The following is a 12,500-nucleotide window of genomic DNA, read 5'->3' as shown; positions in this document are numbered from 1 at the left end:
CAGTGGTACTATAGTCTCTACTGAAGGACTGATCATTTCAACAGCAGTGGTACTATAGTCTCTACTGAAGGACTGATCATTTCACCAGCAGTGGTACTATAGTCTCTACTGAAGGGCTGATCATTTCAACAGCAGTGGTACTATAGTCTCTACTGAAGGGCTGATCATTTCAACAGCAGTGGTACTATAGTCTCTACTGAAGGACTGATCATTTCACCAGACAACAGCAGTGGTACTATAGTCTCTACTGAAGGACTGATCATTTCAACAGCAGTGGTACTATAGTCTCTACTGAAGGACTGATCATTTCAACAGCAGTGGTACTATAGTCTCTACTGAAGGACTGATCATTTCAACAGCAGTGGTACTATAGTCTCTACTGAAGGACTGATCATTTCAACAGCAGTGGTACTATAGTCTCTACTGAAGGGCTGATCATTTCAACAGCAGTGGTACTATAGTCTCTACTGAAGGGCTGATCATTTCAACAGCAGTGGTACTATAGTCTCTACTGAAGGGCTGATCATTTCACCAGCAGTGGTACTATAGTCTCTACTGAAGGGCTGATCATTTCAACAGCAGTGGTACTATAGTCTCTACTGAAGGGCTGATCATTTCACCAGCAGTGGTACTATAGTCTCTACTGAAGGGCTGATCATTTCAACAGCAGTGGTACTATAGTCTCTACTGAAGGGCTGATCATTTCACCAGCAGTGGTACTATAGTCTCTACTGAAGGGCTGATCATTTCAACAGCAGTGGTACTATAGTCTCTACTGAAGGGCTGATCATTTCAACAGCAGTGGTACTATAGTCTCTACTGAAGGGCTGATCATTTCAACAGCAGTGGTACTATAGTCTCTACTGAAGGGCTGATCATTTCAACAGCAGTGGTACTATAGTCTCTACTGAAGGGCTGATCATTTCACCAGACAACAGCAGTGGTACTATAGTCTCTACTGAAGGACTGATCATTTCAACAGCAGTGGTACTATAGTCTCTACTGAAGGGCTGATCATTTCAACAGCAGTGGTACTATAGTCTCTACTGAAGGGCTGATCATTTCACCAGACAACAGCAGTGGTACTATAGTCTCTACTGAAGGACTGATCATTTCAACAGCAGTGGTACTATAGTCTCTACTGAAGGACTGATCATTTCAACAGACAACAGCAGTGGTACTATAGTCTCTACTGAAGGGCTGATCATTTCAACAGCAGTGGTACTATAGTCTCTACTGAAGGACTGATCATTTCAACAGCAGTGGTACTATAGTCTCTACTGAAGGACTGATCATTTCAACAGCAGTGGTACTATAGTCTCTACTGAAGGACTGATCATTTCAACAGCAGTGGTACTATAGTCTCTACTGAAGGACTGATCATTTCAACAGCAGTGGTACTATAGTCTCTACTGAAGGACTGATCATTTCAACAGCAGTGGTACTATAGTCTCTACTGAAGGACTGATCATTTCACCAGCAGTGGTACTATAGTCTCTACTGAAGGGCTGATCATTTCAACAGCAGTGGTACTATAGTCTCTACTGAAGGGCTGATCATTTCAACAGCAGTGGTACTATAGTCTCTACTGAAGGACTGATCATTTCACCAGACAACAGCAGTGGTACTATAGTCTCTACTGAAGGACTGATCATTTCAACAGCAGTGGTACTATAGTCTCTACTGAAGGGCTGATCATTTCAACAGCAGTGGTACTATAGTCTCTACTGAAGGACTGATCATTTCAACAGCAGTGGTACTATAGTCTCTACTGAAGGACTGATCATTTCACCAGCAGTGGTACTATAGTCTCTACTGAAGGGCTGATCATTTCAACAGCAGTGGTACTATAGTCTCTACTGAAGGGCTGATCATTTCAACAGCAGTGGTACTATAGTCTCTACTGATCAGGGCTGATCATTTCACTGAAGGGCAGCATTTCAACAGCAGTGGTACTATAGTCTCTACTGAAGGGCTGATCATTTCAACAGCAGTGGTACTATAGTCTCTACTGAAGGGCTGATCATTTCAACAGCAGTGGTACTATAGTCTCTACTGAAGGGCTGATCATTTCACCAGCAGTGGTACTATAGTCTCTACTGAAGGGCTGATCATTTCAACAGCAGTGGTACTATAGTCTCTACTGAAGGGCTGATCATTTCAACAGCAGTGGTACTATAGTCTCTACTGAAGGGCTGATCATTTCAACAGCAGTGGTACTATAGTCTCTACTGAAGGGCTGATCATTTCAACAGCAGTGTCTCTACTGAAGGGCTGACACCATAGTGGTACTATAGTCTCTACTGAAGGGCTGATCATTTCACCAGACAACAGCAGTGGTACTATAGTCTCTACTGAAGGACTGATCATTTCAACAGCAGTGGTACTATAGTCTCTACTGAAGGGCTGATCATTTCAACAGCAGTGGTACTATAGTCTCTACTGAAGGACTGATCATTTCACCAGACAACAGCAGTGGTACTATAGTCTCTACTGAAGGACTGATCATTTCAACAGCAGTGGTACTATAGTCTCTACTGAAGGGCTGATCATTTCACCAGACAACAGCAGTGGTACTATAGTCTCTACTGAAGGACTGATCATTTCAACAGCAGTGGTACTATAGTCTCTACTGAAGGACTGATCATTTCAACAGCAGTGGTACTATAGTCTCTACTGAAGGACTGATCATTTCAACAGCAGTGGTACTATAGTCTCTACTGAAGGGTTGATCATTTCAACAGCAGTGGTACTATAGTCTCTACTGAAGGGCTGATCATTTCAACAGCAGTGGTACTATAGTCTCTACTGAAGGGCTGATCATTTCAACAGCAGTGGTACTATAGTCTCTACTGAAGGGCTGATCATTTCAACAGCAGTGGTACTATAGTCTCTACTGAAGGGCTGATCATTTCAACAGCAGTGGTACTATAGTCTCTACTGAAGGGCTGATCATTTCAACAGCAGTGGTACTATAGTCTCTACTGAAGGGCTGATCATTTCACCAGACAACAGCAGTGGTACTATAGTCTCTACTGAAGGGCTGATCATTTCAACAGCAGTGGTACTATAGTCTCTACTGAAGGGCTGATCATTTCAACAGCAGTGGTACTATAGTCTCTACTGAAGGGCTGATCATTTCACCAGCAGTGGTACTATAGTCTCTACTGAAGGGCTGATCATTTCAACAGCAGTGGTACTATAGTCTCTACTGAAGGGCTGATCATTTCAACAGCAGTGGTACTATAGTCTCTACTGAAGGGCTGATCATTTCAACAGCAGTGGTACTATAGTCTCTACTGAAGGGTTGATCATTTCAACAGACAGCAGCAGTGGTACTATAGTCTCTACTGAAGGGTTGATCATTTCAACAGACAACAGCAGTGGTACTATAGTCTCTACTGAAGGACTGATCATTTCACCAGACAACAGCAGTGGTACTATAGTCTCTACTGAAGGGTTGATCATTTCAACAGACAACAGCAGTGGTACTATAGTCTCTACTGAAGGACTGATCATTTCAACAGCAGTGGTACTATAGTCTCTACTGAAGGGCTGATCATTTCAACAGCAGTGGTACTATAGTCTCTACTGAAGGGTTGATCATTTCAACAGCAGTGGTACTATAGTCTCTACTGAAGGACTGATCATTTCACCAGACAACAGCAGTGGTACTATAGTCTCTACTGAAGGACTGATCATTTCAACAGACAACAGCAGTGGTACTATAGTCTCTACTGAAGGACTGATCATTTCAACAGACAACAGCAGTGGTACTATAGTCTCTACTGAAGGACTGATCATTTCACCAGACAACAGCAGTGGTACTATAGTCTCTACTGAAGGGCTGATCATTTCAACAGCAGTGGTACTATAGTCTCTACTGAAGGGCTGATCATTTCAACAGACAACAGCAGTGGTACTATAGTCTCTACTGAAGGACTGATCATTTCACCAGACAACAGCAGTGGTACTATAGTCTCTACTGAAGGGCTGATCATTTCAACAGACAACAGCAGTGGTACTATAGTCTCTACTGAAGGACTGATCATTTCAACAGCAGTGGTACTATAGTCTCTACTGAAGGGCTGATCATTTCAACAGCAGTGGTACTATAGTCTCTACTGAAGGGCTGATCATTTCAACAGCAGTGGTACTATAGTCTCTACTGAAGGACTGATCATTTCAACAGCAGTGGTACTATAGTCTCTACTGAAGGGCTGATCATTTCAACAGACAACAGCAGTGGTACTATAGTCTCTACTGAAGGGCTGATCATTTCAACAGACAACAGCAGTGGTACTATAGTCTCTACTGAAGGGCTGATCATTTCAACAGACAACAGCAGTGGTACTATAGTCTCTACTGAAGGACTGATCATTTCAACAGACAACAGCAGTGGTACTATAGTCTCTACTGAAGGACTGATCATTTCAACAGCAGTGGTACTATAGTCTCTACTGAAGGACTGATCATTTCAACAGACAACAGCAGTGGTACTATAGTCTCTACTGAAGGACTGATCATTTCAACAGCAGTGGTACTATAGTCTCTACTGAAGGACTGATCATTTCAACAGCAGTGGTACTATAGTCTCTACTGAAGGACTGATCATTTCAACAGCAGTGGTACTATAGTCTCTACTGAAGGGCTGATCATTTCACCAGACAACAGCAGTGGTACTATAGTCTCTACTGAAGGACTGATCATTTCAACAGCAGTGGTACTATAGTCTCTACTGAAGGACTGATCATTTCAACAGACAACAGCAGTGGTACTATAGTCTCTACTGAAGGGTTGATCATTTCACCAGACAACAGCAGTGGTACTATAGTCTCTACTGAAGGGCTGATCATTTCAACAGCAGTGGTACTATAGTCTCTACTGAAGGGTTGATCATTTCACCAGACAACAGCAGTGGTACTATAGTCTCTACTGAAGGACTGATCATTTCAACAGTGGTACTATAGTCTCTACTGAAGGGCTGATCATTTCACCAGACAGCAGTGGTACTATAGTCTCTACTGAAGGGCTGATCATTTCAACAGCAGTGGTACTATAGTCTCTACTGAAGGGCTGATCATTTCAACAGACAACAGCAGTGGTACTATAGTCTCTACTGAAGGACTGATCATTTCAACAGACAACAGCAGTGGTACTATAGTCTCTACTGAAGGACTGATCATTTCAACAGCAGTGGTACTATAGTCTCTACTGAAGGACTGATCATTTCAAGCAGTGGTACAGTCTCTACAAGGACAGCAGTGGTACTATAGTCTCTACTGAAGGACTGATCATTTCAACAGCAGTGGTACTATAGTCTCTACTGAAGGACTGATCATTTCAACAGCAGTGGTACTCTACTGAAGTCTCATTTCACAAGGACTGTCTCTACTGAAGGACATTTTCAACAGCAGTGGTACTATAGTCTCTACTGAAGGGCTGATCATTTCACCAGACAACAGCAGTGGTACTATAGTCTCTACTGAAGGACTGATCATTTCAACAGCAGTGGTACTATAGTCTCTACTGAAGGACTGATCATTTCAACAGACAACAGCAGTGGTACTATAGTCTCTACTGAAGGGTTGATCATTTCACCAGACAACAGCAGTGGTACTATAGTCTCTACTGAAGGGCTGATCATTTCAACAGCAGTGGTACTATAGTCTCTACTGAAGGGTTGATCATTTCACCAGACAACAGCAGTGGTACTATAGTCTCTACTGAAGGACTGATCATTTCACCAGACAACAGCAGTGGTACTATAGTCTCTACTGAAGGGCTGATCATTTCAACAGCAGTGGTACTATAGTCTCTACTGAAGGACTGATCATTTCAACAGACAACAGCAGTGGTACTATAGTCTCTACTGAAGGACTGATCATTTCAACAGCAGTGGTACTATAGTCTCTACTGAAGGACTGATCATTTCAACAGCAGTGGTACTATAGTCTCTACTGAAGGACTGATCATTTCAACAGCAGTGGTACTATAGTCTCTACTGAAGGGCTGATCATTTCACCAGACAACAGCAGTGGTACTATAGTCTCTACTGAAGGACTGATCATTTCAACAGCAGTGGTACTATAGTCTCTACTGAAGGACTGATCATTTCAACAGACAACAGCAGTGGTACTATAGTCTCTACTGAAGGGCTGATCATTTCACCAGACTATAGTCTCTACTGAAGGGCTGATCATTTCAACAGCAGTGGTACTATAGTCTCTACTGAAGGGCTGATCATTTCAACAGCAGTGGTACTATAGTCTCTACTGAAGGGCTGATCATTTCACAGACAACAGCAGTGGTACTATAGTCTCTACTGAAGGACTGATCATTTCACCAGTGGTACAACAGCAGTGGTACTATAGTCTCTACTGAAGGGCTGATCATTTCAACAGCAGTGGTACTATAGTCTCTACTGAAGGGCTGATCATTTCAACAGCAGTGGTACTATAGTCTCTACTGAAGGGCTGATCATTTCAACAGCAGTGGTACTATAGTCTCTACTGAAGGGCTGATCATTTCAACAGCAGTGGTACTATAGTCTCTACTGAAGGACTGATCATTTCAACAGCAGTGGTACTATAGTCTCTACTGAAGGACTGATCATTTCAACAGACAACAGCAGTGGTACTATAGTCTCTACTGAAGGGTTGATCATTTCACCAGACAACAGCAGTGGTACTATAGTCTCTACTGAAGGGCTGATCATTTCAACAGCAGTGGTACTATAGTCTCTACTGAAGGGCTGATCATTTCAACAGCAGTGGTACTATAGTCTCTACTGAAGGGCTGATCATTTCAACAGCAGTGGTACTATAGTCTCTACTGAAGGGCTGATCATTTCAACAGCAGTGGTACTATAGTCTCTACTGAAGGGCTGATCATTTCACCAGACAACAGCAGTGGTACTATAGTCTCTACTGAAGGGTTGATCATTTCAACAGCAGTGGTACTATAGTCTCTACTGAAGGGCTGATCATTTCAACAGCAGTGGTACTATAGTCTCTACTGAAGGGCTGATCATTTCAACAGACAACAGCAGTGGTACTATAGTCTCTACTGAAGGGCTGATCATTTCAACAGCAGTGGTACTATAGTCTCTACTGAAGGACTGATCATTTCACCAGACAACAGCAGTGGTACTATAGTCTCTACTGAAGGACTGATCATTTCAACAGCAGTGGTACTATAGTCTCTACTGAAGGGCTGATCATTTCAACAGCAGTGGTACTATAGTCTCTACTGAAGGGCTGATCATTTCAACAGCAGTGGTACTATAGTCTCTACTGAAGGACTGATCATTTCAACAGACAACAGCAGTGGTACTATAGTCTCTACTGAAGGGTTGATCATTTCACCAGACAACAGCAGTGGTACTATAGTCTCTACTGAAGGACTGATCATTTCAACAGCAGTGGTACTATAGTCTCTACTGAAGGACTGATCATTTCAACAGACAACAGCAGTGGTACTATAGTCTCTACTGAAGGGCTGATCATTTCAACAGCAGTGGTACTATAGTCTCTACTGAAGGGCTGATCATTTCAACAGCAGTGGTACTATAGTCTCTACTGAAGGGCTGATCATTTCAACAGCAGTGGTACTATAGTCTCTACTGAAGGGCTGATCATTTCAACAGCAGTGGTACTATAGTCTCTACTGAAGGACTGATCATTTCAACAGCAGTGGTACTATAGTCTCTACTGAAGGACTGATCATTTCAACAGACAACAGCAGTGGTACTATAGTCTCTACTGAAGGGTTGATCATTTCACCAGACAACAGCAGTGGTTCTATAGTCTCTACTGAAGGGCTGATCATTTCAACAGCAGTGGTACTATAGTCTCTACTGAAGGGCTGATCATTTCAACAGCAGTGGTACTATAGTCTCTACTGAAGGGCTGATCATTTCAACAGCAGTGGTACTATAGTCTCTACTGAAGGGCTGATCATTTCACCAGACAACAGCAGTGGTACTATAGTCTCTACTGAAGGGCTGATCATTTCACCAGACAACAGCAGTGGTACTATAGTCTCTACTGAAGGACTGATCATTTCAACAGCAGTGGTACTATAGTCTCTACTGAAGGGCTGATCATTTCACCAGACAACAGCAGTGGTACTATAGTCTCTACTGAAGGGTTGATCATTTCAACAGCAGTGGTACTATAGTCTCTACTGAAGGGCTGATCATTTCAACAGCAGTGGTACTATAGTCTCTACTGAAGGGCTGATCATTTCAACAGCAGTGGTACTATAGTCTCTACTGAAGGGCTGATCATTTCAACAGACAACAGCAGTGGTACTATAGTCTCTACTGAAGGGCTGATCATTTCAACAGCAGTGGTACTATAGTCTCTACTGAAGGACTGATCATTTCACCAGACAACAGCAGTGGTACTATAGTCTCTACTGAAGGACTGATCATTTCAACAGCAGTGGTACTATAGTCTCTACTGAAGGGCTGATCATTTCACCAGACAACAGCAGTGGTACTATAGTCTCTACTGAAGGGCTGATCATTTCACCAGACAACAGCAGTGGTACTATAGTCTCTACTGAAGGGCTGATCATTTCACCAGACAACAGCAGTGGTACTATAGTCTCTACTGAAGGGCTGATCATTTCAACAGCAGTGGTACTATAGTCTCTACTGAAGGGATCATTTCACCAGACAACATTTCAACAGCAGTGGTACTATAGTCTCTACTGAAGGGCTGATCATTTCAACAGCAGTGGTACTATAGTCTCTACTGAAGGGCTGATCATTTCACCAGACAACAGCAGTGGTACTATAGTCTCTACTGAAGGGCTGATCATTTCAACAGCAGTGGTACTATAGTCTCTACTGAAGGGCTGATCATTTCAACAGCAGTGGTACTATAGTCTCTACTGAAGGGCTGATCATTTCAACAGCAGTGGTACTATAGTCTCTACTGAAGGGCTGATCATTTCACCAGACAACAGCAGTGGTACTATAGTCTCTACTGAAGGACTGATCATTTCAACAGCAGTGGTACTATAGTCTCTACTGAAGGACTGATCATTTCAACAGCAGTGGTACTATAGTCTCTACTGAAGGACTGATCATTTCAACAGCAGTGGTACTATAGTCTCTACTGAAGGGCTGATCATTTCACCAGCAGTGGTACTATAGTCTCTACTGAAGGGCTGATCATTTCAACAGCAGTGGTACTATAGTCTCTACTGAAGGGCTGATCATTTCACCAGCAGTGGTACTATAGTCTCTACTGAAGGGCTGATCATTTCAACAGCAGTGGTACTATAGTCTCTACTGAAGGGCTGATCATTTCAACAGCAGTGGTACTATAGTCTCTACTGAAGGGCTGATCATTTCACCAGCAGTGGTACTATAGTCTCTACTGAAGGACTGATCATTTCAACAGCAGTGGTACTATAGTCTCTACTGAAGGACTGATCATTTCACCAGACAACAGCAGTGGTACTATAGTCTCTACTGAAGGACTGATCATTTCACCAGCAGTGGTACTATAGTCTCTACTGAAGGGCTGATCATTTCAACAGCAGTGGTACTATAGTCTCTACTGAAGGACTGATCATTTCACCAGACAACAGCAGTGGTACTATAGTCTCTACTGAAGGACTGATCATTTCAACAGCAGTGGTACTATAGTCTCTACTGAAGGACTGATCATTTCACCAGACAACAGCAGTGGTACTATAGTCTCTACTGAAGGACTGATCATTTCACCAGCAGTGGTACTATAGTCTCTACTGAAGGACTGATCATTTCAACAGCAGTGGTACTATAGTCTCTACTGAAGGACTGATCATTTCACCAGACAACAGCAGTGGTACTATAGTCTCTACTGAAGGACTGATCATTTCAACAGCAGTGGTACTATAGTCTCTACTGAAGGGCTGATCATTTCACCAGCAGTGGTACTATAGTCTCTACTGAAGGGCTGATCATTTCAACAGCAGTGGTACTATAGTCTCTACTGAAGGGCTGATCATTTCACCAGACAACAGCAGTGGTACTATAGTCTCTACTGAAGGGCTGATCATTTCAACAGCAGTGGTACTATAGTCTCTACTGAAGGACTGATCATTTCACCAGACAACAGCAGTGGTACTATAGTCTCTACTGAAGGACTGATCATTTCACCAGCAGGTGGAAAGGGGGGTGAGAAAGAGAAGGGTGTGTGCTTGGCTACATCCCAAAGGGTGCCCTATTCCCTATAAAAGGCACTGCTCTTTTTATTAAAGGATATTTATTGTGATATTTTCTTTTTGACAATAATAATAAACAGAAACAGGACCGTAGAATTAAATAACAAATGAACAAAGTCTTTTAGATCAGACCTCTATGGGCCTTGTAGTAGTGCACGGAATAGGGAATAGGTATAGGGAATAGGGTATAAGGAATAGGGAATAGGGTATAAGGTATAGGGAATAGAGCTCTGGGTATACAGTAGTGCATGGTTTAGGAAATAGGGTATATAGGTCTGGGTAGACACAGTATAGGGTATAGAGCTCTGGGTGGACAGCAGTACATGGTATAGGGAATAGAGTATAGGGAATAGAGTATAGGGAATAGAGTATAGGGAATAGAGTATAGGGAGAGACACATCCCTTGAGTTTCTGAATAGAACAGAGGACAGTGAAAGAGGAGTGTTACCTTGAGTTTTCTCCTGGCGTTGAACTTCTTCAGACACTCCACAGTCTCCTGTCTGTGCATCATGGAAGCTACAGTGGACCGTTGCTGCAGACAAGAGAACGTCATGTTTACGGTTCATTTTATATTGTGTTGTTTTTCTTCACCTTTGTATATGATCTGCTTCCACTTTCTTTGGCCACTTTCAATGTTAACAACATGTTTCCCATAAAGCCAATAAAGCCCCTTGAATGTGGTTGAACTGAGAGAGAATGTTATGTTATACAGGGGATCCCATTGAGACCTCGGGTCTCCGTGACGACAACAATTCCAATAATCAATATGATCAGTACAATAAACAATACAAAATATTTAAACTACTAGATACAGTAACGGATACATATACATTAAATTACATTTAATCAAAACTATTACAAATCTCATTAGGGGTTTAAACTGTCCTAGTGGTCCCGGGGGAACCCAAATCTCAGTGGACTCATTCATCATTAGGGGGTTTAAACTGCCCTAGTGGTCCCGGGAGAACCCAAATCTCAGTGGACTCATTCATCATTAGGGGTTTTAAACTGCCCTAGTGGTCCCGGGAGAACCCAAATCTCAGTGAACTCATTCATCATTAGGGGTTTAAACTGCCCTAGTGGTCCCGGGGGAACCCAAATCTCAGTGGACTCATTCATCATTAGGGGGTTTAAACTGCCCTAGTGGTCCCGGGGGAACCCAAATCTCAGTGGACTCATTCATTATTAGGGGTTTAAACTGCCCTAGTGGTCCCGGGAGAACCCAAATCTCAATGGACTCATTCATCATTAGGGGGTTTAAACTGCCCTAGTGGTCCCGGGGGAACCCAAATCTCAGTGGACTCATTCATTATTAGGGGTTTTAAACTGCCCTAGTGGTCCCGGAGAACCCAAATCTCAGTGGACTCATTCATCATTAGGGGTTTAAACTGCCCTAGTGGTCCCGGGGAACCAAATCTCAGTGGACTCATTCATTATTAGGGGTTTTAAACTGCCCTAGTGGTCCCGGAGAACCCAAAAGTGGAGAGCTCAAACTAAAAAGAGGAATGACCTTTAACTTAGTGGAGACAAGAGGGACCTCAAGAGTTAACCAACACTTATATTGGTTTACTTCAACTAGGAAGTTTGAAAACAAAGTTGGAGTAATGAAGAGATCTACGGGACTTTACCGAGGGACCAGACAACCTTCTGATTCAGGACCAGACAACCTTCTGATTCAGGACCAGACAACCCTCTGATTCAGGACCAGACAACCTTCTGATTCAGGACCAGACAACCTTCTGATTCAGGACCAGACAACCTTCTGATTCAGGACCAGACAACCTTCTGATTCAGGACCAGACAACCTTCTGATTCAGGACCAGACAACCCTCTGATTCAGGACCAGACAACCTTCTGATTCAGGATGTAGTGATGAGATCTACGTGACTTTACCGAGGGACCAGACAACCTTCTGATTCAGGACCAGACAACCCTCTGATTCAGGACCAGACAACCTTCTCATTCAGGACCAGACAACCCTCTGATTCAGGACCAGACAACCTTCTGATTCAGGATGTAGTGATGAGATCTACGTGACTTTACCGAGGGACCAGACAACCTTCTGATTCAGGACCAGACAACCCTCTGATTCAGGACCAGACAACCTTCTGATTCAGGATGTAGTGATGAGTAAAGAAGAGATCGACGGGACTTTACCGAGGGACCAGACAACCTTCTGATTCAGCATGTAGTGATGAGATCTACGGGACTTTACTGAGGGACCAGACAACCCTCTGATTCAGGACCAGACAACCCTCTGATTCAGGATGTAGTGA

The 12,500-nt window shown here is 43.0% G+C and overlaps 1 protein-coding gene across 1 annotated transcript in view; it reads right to left on the bottom strand.

Annotated features, from left to right (window-relative positions):
- Positions 1 to 12,500, bottom strand: part of LOC124026272 (calcium/calmodulin-dependent protein kinase type II delta 2 chain-like) — a 66,553-nt gene that overhangs the window by 40,838 nt on the left and 13,215 nt on the right. The window contains exon 7 of the mRNA XM_046339373.1: positions 10,673 to 10,756. Within this exon, the coding sequence (XP_046195329.1) occupies positions 10,673 to 10,756 (84 nt within the window). The remainder of the gene's footprint in view (positions 1 to 10,672; positions 10,757 to 12,500) is intronic.

Source organism: Oncorhynchus gorbuscha, unplaced genomic scaffold (assembly GCF_021184085.1).
Source record: "Oncorhynchus gorbuscha isolate QuinsamMale2020 ecotype Even-year unplaced genomic scaffold, OgorEven_v1.0 Un_scaffold_2684, whole genome shotgun sequence".
Taxonomy (NCBI): Eukaryota; Metazoa; Chordata; class Actinopteri; order Salmoniformes; family Salmonidae; genus Oncorhynchus; species Oncorhynchus gorbuscha.
This window is presented reverse-complemented; position numbering and strand designations above follow the sequence as displayed.